Source organism: Lithobates pipiens, unplaced genomic scaffold, assembly GCF_037356315.1.
Source record: "Lithobates pipiens isolate NorthernLeopardFrog02 unplaced genomic scaffold, aLitPip1_a1.2 Scaffold_10, whole genome shotgun sequence".
Lineage (NCBI taxonomy): Eukaryota > Metazoa > Chordata > Amphibia > Anura > Ranidae > Lithobates > Lithobates pipiens.
This window is the reverse complement of record NW_027507686.1, coordinates 191,711,378-191,726,740: the sequence shown is the minus strand read 5'-3', so window position 1 is coordinate 191,726,740 and position 15,363 is coordinate 191,711,378. Positions and strand designations below refer to the sequence as shown.

Genomic DNA, 15,363 nt, shown 5'->3' with positions numbered 1-15,363 from the left:
CTATTGATGGGTCCCCTCGGCCTCCCCAGTCCATGGTGTGCAGACAGTGAGATGACATGCTGTAACCTTTAGCAACCAATCAGTGAACACTAATGCTGTGCACTAACCTCTTGCAACCAATCATTGAGTGGTAAGGATATTCAGTAACCTCTAGGAACCAATAAGTGAGCAGTTATAATGTGGACAGTGAGATGATGTGCTGTAACCTTTAGCAACCAATCAGTTAACAATAATGCTGTGCACTAACCACTTGCAACCAATCATTGAGTGGTAAGGATATGCACTAACCTCTAGGAACCAATAAGTGAGCAGTTATAATGTGGACAGTGAGATGACGTGCTGTAACCTTTAGCAACTAATCAGTGAACAATAATGCTGTGCACTAACCTCCTGCAACCAATCATTGAGCGGTAAGGATATGCAGTAACCTCTAGGAACCAATAAGTGAGCAGTTAAAATGTGCAGTAACCTCTAGCAAGCAATTGGTGAGTGGTATAGATGTATAATAACCTCTAGCAACCAACCAGTGAGCAGTATTGATGTACAGTAATCTCTAGCAACCAATAAACAATGAGAAGTCATGTGCTGTTGCCTCTAAAAAATAATCAGCGAGCCTAATGTTTGCTGTATTCTCTAGCAGCCAGTCAGTGAGCGGCAATGATACACTGTAACCTGTGGCAACCAATCACAATTTCTGCCTGATCTGATGCAGTAAACAGATTTTGAGTCTAGCTGCTCTTTATTGTATGTCTCAAAGCATGTGGAGAGTGAAATTCCATGGAAGAGGGGGCCCAATAAAACATTTGCCCAGGGTACAACAATATTAAAGCCAGCCCTGCATATAGGGATCACTGGACTGTCTTGTGTCACATAAGCCCCATACACACTATCAGATTGTCTGCTGATTTTTTCCATCAGATTTACCAAAACCATATAATATGAGGTCAAACCTTAGGGGTTTTAATGTGTATGCAATCAGGCAGGCCCTTGTACTACATGGTTTTTGTAAACCTGAAGGAAAAAATCAGCAGACAATCTGATAGTGTGTATGGGGCTTTAGTTGCCACCCTCCGCTCCCACAGAACTGCACTCATGGCAGACTTGATTCAGCACCGCGGACAGCGCATGCGTGACAACCTCAGCCGCGACTGGCGTGATCCCCAGTCTCCTCCCCATGGCAACGGATGAGCCGCCTCGTCCAGCCGACTGTCAGAGCGCCCGACGTCACGGGATCACGTGCTCACCCAGACCCACGTGGTGAGAGAAAGCGTGCGGCCCTCGCTCCGCCCCCTTCTCCCCGGTCAGTAGTGGGAGAGTTGGGAGCGGTGGCTGTCGTACATGAACCCAGCAGAGAGTTATTGAACCATGCTACGCCATGAGAGCAGGAAGGGGGCCCGGAAGTCCTCCCTGGACGGACAGTGCTGGGAGGAAGCGGAGACAAGGGCCAGGCTGTTTACCAGTAAGCCCCTGTCCAGAGGGGAGAGCTCCCGGAGAAGCACCGAATCTGAGGTCTATGATGATGGGACCAACACTTTCTTCTGGTGAGCCGCCTCACACATTCCGCTACCGCCCCCTAGTGTACAGCTGCTGTAGTACTAGAAGTCCCAGCACGGGGATCCTGGAGATGTAGTCCTTAGCAACAATAGTTCCTGAAAACAATAGCACCTAGCAACCAGTTAGGTGTCTCTCTCCACTCAGAGTGGTTGCCTGGGCTCCAGGCTTTGTTCAGAGTCACTGCCGGGCTACCCCCCCCCCCCCCCTCCCCCCCCCCCTGTATCTGGGAGGTCAGACCTCACATGGAGCCCATGCTGGCTGTATGCTCAACCAATCATCTGACAGGAAACATACAACCCATACAATCACCGGGTTTGATTTTATACATAGTTCCTGTTGGCTCTTTCAGAGATCAGCCCCAGTGATACGAAGCACATAAACATGTACGCTTGGCCTGTAGGAGTATGCACGTTATGGCATGTACACCTGGCCTATAAGGGAGTGCTTGTTTATATGCTGTTATCTGGTGAGTGTGGGGAAAATTCATACTTGCTGTATGTATGGATAGATTGGGGTATCTGATGAGCACATAAACATGTATGCATGCTTTATATGTATGGATCTAATGAGAGCATTAACATGTACACTTGGCGTATAAGAGTATGCATGTTTATATGGTGGTATCTGATGGGCATGGGAACATGCATACTTGGCCATATGTGTGTATAGACGGGGATATCTAATGAGCACATACTAATAGTCTAGAAGGGTGTGTTTGTGTATAGTTTATAGGGAGGTAGCTGATGAGGGTATAAACATGTACACTTGGGCTTGTAAATGAATACATGAATTTGCTTGTTTATATAAAGGTATCTGATTAAGGTGTAAACATGTACAGTTGGTCTATAAAAGTATGCATGTTTACATAGGGGTTTCTGATAAGCACAAAAACATGCACACTTGGCCAGCAAGGATATGCATTTTTATATGGTGGTTACTAACAAGGCTATAAACAGGCACACTTTCGGCAATAGGGCTATGCATTTTTTTTTTAATTTTTTTTTTTTATGAAAGTTGCTAATGAGCCTATAAGCATGCACAATTGGGCAATAAGAGTATGCATGTTACTTTGTATGGTGGTTACTAAGGATGAGCTCAGGAGTTTTCGCATGCTCCATGCGCAGAGCCCGCCAGGAAGTCGGTGCAGCGCTGTGCTAATCACAGGCAGTGAGACATTGCCCTGATGCGCGGCTGCAGAGATTGACAATGTCTTACTGCCTGTGGTTAGTGCGGAGCTGCGCCAACTTCCTGGTGGGCTCTGCACGTGGACCATGCGAACACGCCTGAGCTCATCCCTAGTGGTTACTAATGAGGCTATAAACATGCACACTTGTCCAATAAGGCTATGCGTGTTTATATGGATATTACTGATGAGAGCATAAACGTGCAGTTGGCCAGTAAAGGTATGCGTGTTTATTTGGGGTATCTGAGGAGAGCCTAAAGTTACTTGGCCAGTAAGGGTATACATGTTTATATGAAGCAAGCGCACAAACATGCACGCTTGACCTAGAATGGTGTGCTTGTTTATACACTTGCTTTAAGCCACATTTTAATCTGTGGATTGTGTCTAGCATGCATGATCCATCCGTCACTGACATTGTTATGTAGAGCTTTGACAGCCCATGAGCCACATCCAGATATTAGTGATGTTTATCACATTAAGGCCCCTTTCACACTTGTGCGACTTTTCCTGCAACTTGGGGCTGCAAAGCATGACATGTCATACCCCATGATTTCCAATGAGTACCATTCAGATCTGTGTGACTTCAGCGTAGTCCCTGTACTACTTTGGTCCGACTTTGATGTGGCTTGGAGTCCATAGAACACATTATACAGACATGTCTTTAAGTCGCATCAAAGTTGTCACTTTCAGGTCGTACAAGTGTGAAAGGGGCCTAAGTGTAAAGATTCATTGAGGGCCTGGAATATAAAAAAAAAATTATATATATATATATCTATCTATCTCTTATATTATACAGGATTCATATAGCAAATATATTCCCAAGGTTACTACTAGTTTCTCTGTGTAGATGATGTGGAGTATTGTACTGTGTTGGCCATTGATGTAGAAAGTGTGGAATGTAAGTGACTCGGATTATTGGAGATGCATCTTCCAGGGTTCCTCAGACACCATCATTAGGCTTTATAGAACCCGATGAAGGGATTGAAGGAATCAGGAAAGCTTGCGTTGCTATCAACTGAAGTGAGCCAATAACAGTGGATCATTTAAACCCCAAAATGTTTGTAGAATGTTATTCAGTGGAGAGTTGAGAGAAAATGAGAAAACTCACCAGTAGCCTTAACAAAGGTCATTGAGAGCGCCATGTGGCTCACCAGCTATTGGTGGATGAAGGCTGTTGTAGAGCAACGCTTATACAACCCCAAGCTGTAGAGCGCCATTATCATTGCTTGGTGCTCAGATATGTTTAGAGCTCCCATGCTGCAAACCTTTAAGGTATACCCTGCATAGGACAATAAAAAATCATTTTCAATCGGCTCTTTAGATAAAGGGTGATCCAAGAGCCAATCTTCAGATAAAAGAAAAAAAAAACAACCCTTGCAGTGACTGCCTCCACACAGATACACAAAACACCTGTGCATCCCCTGTGTGGGTAAACGTGACCCTGCACGTGTGTACGATGTCGTACCGTCATGGGAACAAGGCCTTATAAAGTGGGACTATTGCCTGTAGTAGAGCTGCAGGATTCTGGCCAAAATGAGAATCACAATTTTTTTTTTTGCTTTGAATAAAAAGATCAGAATTCTCGCAACTTAAAATCTTTCACATTATACAAAAAAAAATTGGGCTAACTTTACTGTTTTTTATTTTTTTATTAATGTAATTTTTTCCAAAAAAATTGCATTTAAACAACCGCTGCACAAAAACAGTGCGACATAAAATATTGCAACAACCACCATTTTATTCTCTAGGGTCTCTACGAAATATATATATATATAATTTTCTGGGGAAAAAAATGATTTTAACTTGAAACCAACAAATGTCAGAAAAAGGTTTAGTGTTTAAAGCGGAGTTCCACCCAAAAGTTGAACTTCCGCTCTTCGGAACCCCCCAGGTTCCGCGTCCCCCCCCCGGTGCCACAATTGGCACCTTTTCACTCACGCCAGATGAGTAGGAGGTCCTTACAATCAATCATTGTCCATGATGAGCTCAATGGCATTGGTCCTGTGAGCTGGCAGCTATACCAAGTTCCAGTTATTGCTGACCTCTGGTCAAGGTCAGGGTTTAACTTGCAGTCAAGTGCTGAATTCTGACACACTTGTTAATTTGTTCTGTGCTGTTAGATATGCACATACATAATACAAACATAATTTTCTATAATGAAATTTACTAGATTAGGATAAAATACCCTTTTGGAGTCTGGCATCTTAGCTTTCATTGGGGGAAGTGCAGCTATGGCCGGGCACCTTGGAGAGCTATCGTGCAAACCGTGACATAATTTCCACTTGGCTTTGCAGCGCTGCCTTTAAAAAAAAAAAAAATGCCTTCTCAGTTATTCAATGAGAATTGGCATTGTGAATGGGCATGAATGTGGGTGGGTATATGCACAGCTTGAGGGCATGACAGACAAAGGAGTGTCTTGTCAATCAGATAAAGCAATGTTAGCGGGCAAGTCAGACCGGTAAATAAACCTCGGGTCCTCCCACTATAGTAAGCTGCAACCATATTTACTTTGCTGCTTACTTGTAAATGAACTGCACAGGTCTGGAGGCATAGTGGGTACTGGCCTTACAGAACGGGCAATGACTTTTTGTTACGCAGGATTTAACTGGGCATTTCTCTGTGGGTAAGTGGCTGCATTTAAAAAAAGGATCATCAGTTTTAACAAAAATATAAGTACTATAGCTGCTGACTTTTTTTTTTTTTTTTTGAAAAAAAATAAAAAGAAACTTACTAGAGATGCATTTGACGGCCTTTGACACCTTAAGTGCAAGAAAAGCTAAAAAAAAATGCATCCCTTTAAATTCTGTGTATGTCTTCACCCTGGGCTGTTGCACTTCTGTTGTGGTTGTAAAAATTAAAGTAGTTTGCAAATGAAGCTTGCCCCAGGGATTATATGGGCATGGGAGGTGAAACCTGACCATGCAAGAAGTATAGAAAAGTACAGCATTTATTAAAAGGCATAAAAATATACTAAATATACAAAAATGTATAAATACCTATAAAACTTATTTAAAAATAAAGTAGTGGTATTTTTATATTAAAGAGGGACTAAACCTTACCTAGCCAAATGTCATTTTAAAATCCCTAATGCTTCTTTTATGAAATTTGCTAGTCCATGGAGTCCAGCATTGTGTGGTATGGAGGCAAGGACTTCTGTGTGCCCACTGCTCCTCCGCTGCCATTTTTAACCACTTCCTGACCAACCGTCGCAGTTATGCTTCCCTTCGCGAGCCGTTGTAGCTATACATCGGCTCCTGGGATCAGGATAGCAGGCACACGCCCACTGCAGAGCGGGGGAGCTGGTGCTCGTTGCCGATGGTCACGATGACCGCCGGCCACGAGCGATCGTGAGCAAGAGAGACAGAACAGGGATGAATGTGTGTAAACGCACACTTCCTTGTTTTGATAGGAGTGACAGATCGTGTGTTCCTATTAGCTAGTAATCACGATCCGTCACTTCCTCCAGTCAGTCCCCTCCCCCTTCCGTTAGAATCGCCTCCCAGGGAACATGGTTAACCCCTCGATCGCCCCCTAGTGTTAACCCCATTCACTGCCAGTGACATTTGTTACAGTAATCAACCCCAAGATGTAGAATGCCATTATCAATTTGAATGCAATTTTATAGCGTTGATCGCTTTATTAATGCCAATGGTTCCAAAACTGTGTCAAAATTGTTCGATATGTCCGCCATAATGTTGCAGTCACAATATAAATCGCTGTTCGCCGCCATTACTAGTAGTAAAAAAAAAAAAGTAATAAAAATGCTATAAATCTATCCCCTATTTTGGAGACGCTATAACTTTTGCGCAAACTAATCAATATATGCTTGTGATTTTTGGTAAAAAAAAAAAGTGTATGTGTGTGTGTATATATATATATATATATATATATATATATATATATATATATATATATATATATATATATATATACACACAAATTCAGATCGGCCTAAACTGAGGAAAATTTATTTTTTATATATTTTTGGGTGATATTTATTATACCAAAAAGTAAAAAAATGCTTTTTTTTTTTGTTTATAGCGCAAAAAATGCAGAGTCGATAAAATACCACCAAAAGAACGCTCTATTTGTGAGGAAAAAAGTACATCAATTTTGTTTGGGTACAGCATCGCACGACCGTACAATTGTCAGTTAAAGCGACGCAGTGCCGAATCGCAAAAAGTGCTCTGGTCAGGACGGGGGTAAATTCTTCCGGGGCTGAAGTGGTTAAATGAGAAGTGGCACGTGCACGCTGTGGATCTCTGGCACCTGGCAGACACTAGCCGCCTGTCTGCGCATGCATGAGATCTTGCAAGCTGCCTCTTGGGATGTGTGACGTCCACATCCCAGGACAATGTGGGTGGCCAGATAAGTCATCCTCACCTAGGTGAGGATTCAGAAAGTAAAACTATAGAAAATGTATTACAAATGTATGCAATTGTGTAAGAGGGAGGGAAAGGCAGGAGAGGCGATGATTAAATGGGTAAAAGATACAGGTTTTTGTGTGGTTTGCTATGGTGATAGAACATGGAGTATCATAGATCACACCAGTGTCCTGACACAAACCTTTCATGCATTCTCCCTAGCTAAAAATGCTGAATGAGAGTTTTCAGTAACGAGGCACATGTGACGGCTTTTATTACAGAACAGTGTTTTCAACTGTAATCCTTTGGGGCAGCAAGCAGAACACGATCTTTGTATGATAATGCAATAAATGTGTTCTGCACAGTATGTTAGTATAATAATGGCTTTATGTGATTTTGTTGGCCACAATGAATGATAGGGGTCATCGTAAGATGTACTTTTTGAGATTTTGACCTCGGTGGTTCCCAAGGTCTGTGGTTTGAATCTCTGGTGGAAGATCTCGCATTATTGTGTGAGCGAGTTTTGATTGAGTGTTTGGAGGCGTCTTTAATTTGTCTCCAGAGATCCGGTACAATCATCGGGCAGCTGAGGCTCCCCAGGGTTTTATTAATTGTCAACAAAATTATCCAAAGCACTTATGTGCAAGTACAAATGTTCTGGATGATGTTTATCATAAGCGTTGTGAACTCTGGAATATAACTTCAGTGACTGATCTATTTTAGTAGGGGCCCATCCTGAAAATGAGATATTCATGCTACAGCCTGTCCCCAATTTCTGTGCAGTTATAGATTGGGCTGTCTGTAAATGTTAAGAGGAGTTAATCCATTATAACTCACATTTTTCTGAATGTTAAAAGCAATGGTTACTGGTAGAATCTCCACTTGTATATGGCAAATCACTGTGCCAACAATAATAATAAAAAAAAAAGACAAATGCGCCCATTTTCTGGTGCCTACAGAGCACCTTGGATCAGCATATTGCAGGTGCAATGTCAGGCTCCTGCAGAATCTCAGTATAGCTGTCTGCCCATACCTCCTATACGGGCAGAAAGTTACTGGACATCAGGAAGATCAATGAACTTACCAGTGCCCTCACAGTTCATTAGGAACTTCAAGCAGCCGACGGTGGTGGAAGATGGTAGTTGTAGTTTGTTTATTCTCACATCCCTGTGAATGAATGATGCAGCTCTGTGGGCGGAGTGCCAAATTGCCCAGCTCTTTTTAAATCGTAAAATTGGAGGGGCACATGCAGGTGATCTTTGGTAACCTAAGGTGAACTTATCCTTTAAGCCAAATGCATTGCTAATCTTAGTTTAATAGAGAAGTGTAGAATGTGGTAAGGGTGATCAATTTTTAACCGCTAGAGATCCGCGCTATAGCCGAATGACAGCTACAGCGAGGACCTGCTTTGCCCGGACTACGTCTATTGATGTCGTCCCCGTGCACGAGCGGCCTGTGCGCCCTGCTTTGTGATCTGCGAGTCTGAGACTCGCCTGATCACAGATCGGAGCAAGGGATCGATCCCAACCCCTTACCACATGATCAGCTGTCAGCCAATGACAGCTGATCATGTGATCACAACAGAGCCAGTAATCGCCGATCACCGGCGGCCGTGAGGGACTTCAGTCCCAAACACGGCGAGCTGGGGCCAGCTCATCAGTGCCCACCTGCCCCCTGCCAGTGTCACCCATCAGTGCCCACAATCTGCCTCAACAGTGCTGCACCTCAGTGCCACCTATTGGTGCCGCCTTAACTGTGCCTATCGGTGCCCACCAGTGCCGCCTCATCAGCGCACTTCAATGAAGGAGAAAAATGACCTGTTTGCAAAATTTTATAACAAACTATTAAACATGATTTTTTTTTTTTTTTTTTTTTTTGTTTAGCAAAAAATAAAACTCCCAGCTGTAATTAAATACCACCAAAAGAAAGCTCTATTTGTGGGGAAAAAAAATGATAAAAATTTCATTTGGGTACAGTGTTGTATGGCCGTGCAATTGTCATTCAAAGTGCATCAGCGCTGAAAGCTGAAAATTGGTCTGGGCAGGAGGAGGGTTTAAGTGAAAAAATATTCCCCCATTCATCGAGCGCCCCATGCTTGATCACTTACCGCTTTGCATGCCCCCCCCCCCCCCAAGCAATTGTGAACAGGGCACCTTGAGTAAGGGCCAATGATTCATGTTGCATTTACTTTCTGGAATCCATCTGTCATTGGCCCAGGCAGAGGAAGGTGGGCTTAGCAGAGAAAACCCCTCCTGAAGACTCCTGGGATGTCATCATTTGCTCAGGACTAGAAATTCGTAAGTAACTGAAGAAATGTAAAATAAAGTTTGGCACAACCTATGATATATCTTCCTATTTATTAATGCTGGCAGCATAAGGAATAAAAATAGTATTGCTTGAGAGAGTGAAGTTCCCCTTTATATCAGCCTGCATAATTTGCTTAACCTCTTGGCGCTGAGCACACACAAATATGTAGTGTCTCGGTGGGTGGGCCTTGGCACTGAGCGGCCGCATATTTGTGTGCATTAGTGCAAATAGAGCTGTACTGAGAGCGTGCACGCTCCTGGCACAGTTACCGGTGGCTGACGGCTCCCGATCCCATCATGTGACCACTGACAGCCTTAAAGGGCCAGCAGGCGTCGGCTCCAAGGGTTTAAAGTAAACATCACCTGGCCAAAAACATTTCTATGATAGCATTTCTGGATTTGGGCATCTTGAGTAAGGGCAGATGATTCATGTAGAATTTACTACCTGGAATCCATCTGTCCTTAGCTCAAGCATGCAGCCAGGAGTGTGTGCTTAGCAACAGTGATGAAGCCCATGTGGAGCATCTCCTGAGGTATGTGAGGTCTCAGCTGCCCAAGTCAGGGTTAAGTCTTATCCCTGCCATTGGTTTAGATGGCAGAACTTCAGTGAACACTAGAGAATCTGCTGTTAAGCGGTGAAAGACGGGCTTAAAACCTGGAATGAATGAAAGCTGATCAGAGGTACTTGCAGAAACCACGTACCTGTACTTCAGCATTGTTGTGTTAAACATTTTCTGGTTCACTGCAGGAAAGCGCAAACCTGTGCTAAAAGAACTATATAAGCTGTCATTTCTAGTGCTGGCCGGGTTTCTGAATAACATATTTTGCATAATAACTGTTGGATACATTTAGCCTTGGGAAAAGGCTAGACAGACAAGTCCAACTTCACCTTTATTATAAGGAGGGGAGAGGTGAAGAACAGTCTCTGCAGTATTTCTAAATACAAAGTACCTGTAAAAGGGGTGTATATTATAATAAAGTGCAAAATAGAAATAGTTTAGTTAAAATGTTACTAAATCCACAACAGTAAAATCATTCTGTATATGGAGTAAAGCATGCTGCTGCTTCTGTTATATACTGTGGAACCTAAGGGGTAAAGTGGTTGTAAAGGCACAAGGTTTTTTACCTTCATGCATGCTAAGAAAAACACCTTGTGTGTACCAGTCCTAAAACTTACCTGAACCCCCTCTTGATCCAGCGATGTCCTTGAGAGCCTAACACTGACCCCTTGCTGGGACATGCTCTCCCAATTGGCTTTTGGCCACAGCGGAAGCCAATGGCTGAGGATCACAGCCAGTAAGCAGATCATAAGATGGGGGGGCTGAACCCCCACAGTAAGCCGCTTGATCTGGGAGCAACCAAGCAGGCACGCTCCTGAGCCATGGCTCTGTGTCCATTCACACACAGAGCCATGGCTCAGGAGCGTGCCTGCTTGGTTGCTCCCAGAGCAAGCGGCTTACTGTGGGGGCACCTGGCAGGAGGGAGGAGCCACAGCGTGAGACCTGAGAAAAGGGAGATCCGGGCTGCTCTGCAAGACCACTACACAGAGCGGGTAAGTATGAAAAACTTTTTTTTATTTTTTTTAATAAACATCACTTTAATCCTCTGCATTGTGTAAAAAGGCTGTTAGATCTTGTCTTCTTTGATCATCCCCTTCTTCCAATGTCCCCAATCCATCTCATGATGCAACAGAGCCTTGGAGTCACTCTGCTCAAGCTCAGTTTGATGTGTGTTGCTAGTTTTATTTATTTTTTCTTGGGAGGGTGCATTTCATCATAACGGGGCCAATCAGTACTGCCCAGACAGAGGTTCAGGGGCCCTGCAGCCTCATAGGATAGTCAGAGGAGAATGAAAACCCCTTACAAGTTTTAACCAGACACTGATAGAAGTCACAAGACTGCTTTATACTGCTGATGAGAATAGGTATTTAGCCGTTTATATTTACTAAAATAATTGCATTTCCATGTTCTGTGTACTGTGGGAGACCAGATATAGTAAATGCAGGGCCTTGGGTCTAGTAATGCTTTAACCCCTGACTTGTAAGAAGACTTTTATCGTATATATACCCCCCCAAATCCCAGATTGGTGCTCACATCAGATGAGGCTTGGTTCACGTCTGTGAGCCACATTTGCATGGCACGGCAGCCAATTCAAATGAATAGGCTGCTGTGCCTACGTTTCTGCAGCCGGAGGGAAATAGCACTGTGCTTTTTCACCATGCAATTTCTCTCTAAAGAAAACATACTGTGTTTCAAATGGGTTGGGGTGCCATTAAAGGGCTTGTAAAGTTAGTTTTTTTTTTTTATCTTAATGCATTGTATATATTAAGATAAAAAGCCTTCTGTGTGCATTCTTAGCTTCTCTCTCTGTCCCGCTATATCCACGAATGTTTCAACCCTTCAAGATTCTCCCACCTGATTGGCTAGCTGACTGACTGCAGCGGGAGCCAATCAGGGGAGATGGCTTGGGGGTACATGTCTGAATAGACAAAAGGAGGTGTGACTCGGCTCGGGTGTCCCCATACCAAGCTGCTTGCTGTGGGGACACTGAACATGAGGGAGGGGCCAGGAACACAGAAGAGGGACCCGAGAAAAGGAGACTCCGGGCTGCTCTTTGCAAATCCACTGCAACAGAGCAGGTAAGTATAACACGTTTGTTATTTTTATAGGAAAAAAAACAAGACTTTACAATCACTTTAAAACTGAATGTCGGCTCCACACGTCTACAAAGAGCAGCCCAGTTTGGGAATCCGCAGCCCCCTGCAAGTGTGACTCTGGCCTAAGGTGACAAGGGTCTAGGTGCACTGCAGAAAAATGTTAGTGGAGCCTTAAAGGCTAGGTATACTTTTCCAGGAAAATAAATAAATGTACATATTTTGCAGGTAAAAAAAGTGCTTTCATAATTTTTTTCTCCAGGACCCTGCAGAGCATTGCACCTTCGATCAGTTGATCACGGGTGCAATGTCAGACCCCTGACAGGCTCCCTTTCTGTTTAAAAGCTGTAGAAAGTAAGTGTGCATGACCTTTGAGAGTGTTCATCAGGACCCTCGCAGTCCGTTGAGAACTACAAGCTGCCTGCCACAGTAGAAGACGGGAATTGTGTTTTTTTTTTCATTCAGTTTCCCGTGAATGGATGACATGCCTGCACCGGTGCAGCCCCACACAGCTATGCCGATTTTAAAACATGACAGCGGCTGGGGTGTCGTCTGTCCAAAAAACGGTTTAACATGTTTAAAGGGTGAACCTATTCTTTAAATAGTCGCCCACAAAACTTTTAAGCGATGTCACAGCTTAGTAAAGCTGTTTTAAATTGGACTGTGCGACTCCTCTTCACGTGAATACAGCAGAGCTGATTAAAAATGCATTTGGGACGTTTAACTAATAGGTACAATATAAAATGAAATCTTTAGTGTATTGAAAAAAAAACATTAAATAGATTAATAAAATGACCACCTACAGTGTGATTTAGTAGACCTTTTTATTCTATGTAATAGATGTTTCCTGCTCCCTATTTTTTTATTTTTTATTTATTTTTTCCTTTTGCTTAGAATTTGCAAAACCCATTGAATACAAATCTCACTGTAGATTAGGAATGTAGGAAGCTGGTGCTTGGTTCCTCCTGCTTTCACTTCACCCTTCGTGGTTGGTCAGGTCGGATTCACACCAGTATGCTGTGGTTTGGCACCAATGTGGGTTTATCAGTGTTTTGCAAGCACCTTCCGTTGGCTTCTTTTCTGAAAGCTCATTGCAGATGCAGGACTGATGCACTTAATGAAAAGGCAGGTAAATCGCAATGCACCAGTGTAGGGCTGAAACAACTAATCGATTAATCGTCAACTAATCGATTATGAAATTAATCGATTACTATTTTCATAATCGATTAATCGGCCAGTAACAAAATGGGGTTAAAGTTTAATGAGTCTGATGATATTTACCAGATTGACCCTTTAATAGTATATCTCTCCTCCAATTGTATATGCAGTATATCTCCTCTAATAGTATATACAGTATATATCCTCTAATAGTATATACAGTATATCTCACCTCTAATGGAGTATACAGTACATCTCTCCTCTAATGGTATATACAGTATATCTCCTCTAATAGTATGTACAGTATATCTCCTATAATAGTATATGCAGTATATCTCTCCTCTAATAGTATATGCAGTATATCTCTCCTCTAATAGTATATAGAGTATATTGCCTATAATAGTATATAGAGTATATTGCCTATAATAGTATATCTTGTCTAATAGTATATACAGTATATCTTCAATAGTATATATCCCCTCTAATACTTACAGTATATCTCTTCTATCTGTTATTCTCAGAGTAGATTCGATATTTTGCTCCAAAACCATATAGTTAGTTATTTATATTTACGACTGCATATAGAGATATTTAAGAATAAAGTGCCTTTTTTTTAAACTTTACATATTAACTAAATTATACAACACACTTTTTTTAAGGTTATTAACCGATTAATCGAAACATTCATCGGTCAACTAATCGATTATGAAAATAATCGTTAGTTGCAGCCCTACACCAGTGTGAACCCACCCTTACACATTGTTGCACTGGTTGGCAGATTCTGTAGCTATGATTTACACTTTGGGTAATCCCAAATGGCCTGGCTCCTGCCCTATTCTTAATAATACTGGAATATTTTAAAACTCTTATCAATGAAAGGCAAATGGTGTTTCCTTTTTTGAAATGGGTGAAAGTTAATTGAAATAAACAGATCATTTTAAAAAATGGTCTGAAAATGAATAAATCACTGTTGCTTTTGTAGGAATATAATCAATAATAAACGCCTGTCTTTTCATATAATTTTCTTTTATGTAAATTTGCCAAGGTAAATGGTTTTGTTTTTTGTGTTTGGCTTTTTTTTTTTTTTTTTTTTTTTACTTTATGTGAAAGCCAGTAACAATACTGTTTGTCATTGATAAATTGCCTATTACCTAAGTAAATCTGACAACTTGCTGACATTTATTATACTGCAGCAGTTTGCCAAGAAAAAAACTTTCCTTGAAGAGAAGTTAACTGACAGCATGGCAGACTTGTCTCGCAGAAATGAACTGCGCAGGTCGGTAGTTGGCCCCGGAATTTCACAACATCGCCAGCCTCTCCATGTTGTGGCGTCTACCTTTTGTGTCGCATCATAATAGAGGGATATCAAACAGAAATGAGTGGCAGCACCATTAATCTGGACCTGACGCTTAAAGTAGTTGTAAAGAATTCTATGCAAAAAATTAAAAACCAGTGTGCTGCTCTTTTCCCAGTTTCTCCTTATTTTTTTTTTTAACTTAAACTTTTTTTTTTCCCCCCCACTTGTGTTAACAAAGACAAAAGAGAATGTGCCCAGAAAAGCTTGGAACAATACAGAACACAAATATCAGATTATCCATACATGACAATACCAGATGGTGCAATAGGGACCTGCTCAGGACATAAACGCAATATCACTTGAAATTAAAAATGCTTGAAATACCTCACAGCCAATGACAGTAAAGGGTTATGAATATAGAGATGCATAACATTATCCCGGCGCAACCATTTCTTGGGAATCCAGCCAGGGAGACCAAACTTTAGTAAATTTCTTGGGGCGGCCTCGTGCTTTGTAGGTTAGTTTATACCTGGTGGTGGGGGGTGGGGGGGGGGGGGGTGTCACCGATGACAGATGGCACTAATACATGGCACCGATGACGCGTGGCACTGATGACAGGTGGCACTGATGACAAATGGCACTGATACGTGGCACTGATGACAGATGGCACTATGTGGCACTGACGGCAGGTGGCACTGACGGCAGGTGGCACTGACGGCAGGCTGGCACTGACGGCAGGCTGGCACTGCTGGGGGAGGATGGATGGCACTGCTGGGGGAGGATGGATGGCACTGCTGGGGGAGGATGGCACTTTTATTTTTATTTTTTTAATCATAACAAAGGAAAGC

The 15,363-nt window shown here is 42.5% G+C and overlaps 1 protein-coding gene across 3 annotated transcripts in view; it reads left to right on the top strand.

The window, feature by feature from the left end:
• The first annotated feature begins 1,267 nt into the window (after positions 1–1,267).
• Positions 1,268–15,363, top strand: part of PTDSS2 (phosphatidylserine synthase 2) — a 140,105-nt gene continuing 126,009 nt past the window's right edge. The window contains exon 1 of one of the 3 annotated variants that reach the window (XM_077460781.1): positions 1,268–1,541. In XM_077460781.1, coding sequence (XP_077316907.1) covers positions 1,366–1,541 — 176 coding nt within the window. In that variant the 5' untranslated portion in view covers positions 1,268–1,365. Of the gene's footprint in view, positions 1,542–5,301; positions 5,361–15,363 lie in introns of those variants that run through there. The other 2 variants (XM_077460782.1, XM_077460783.1) reach the window with 2 other exon arrangements.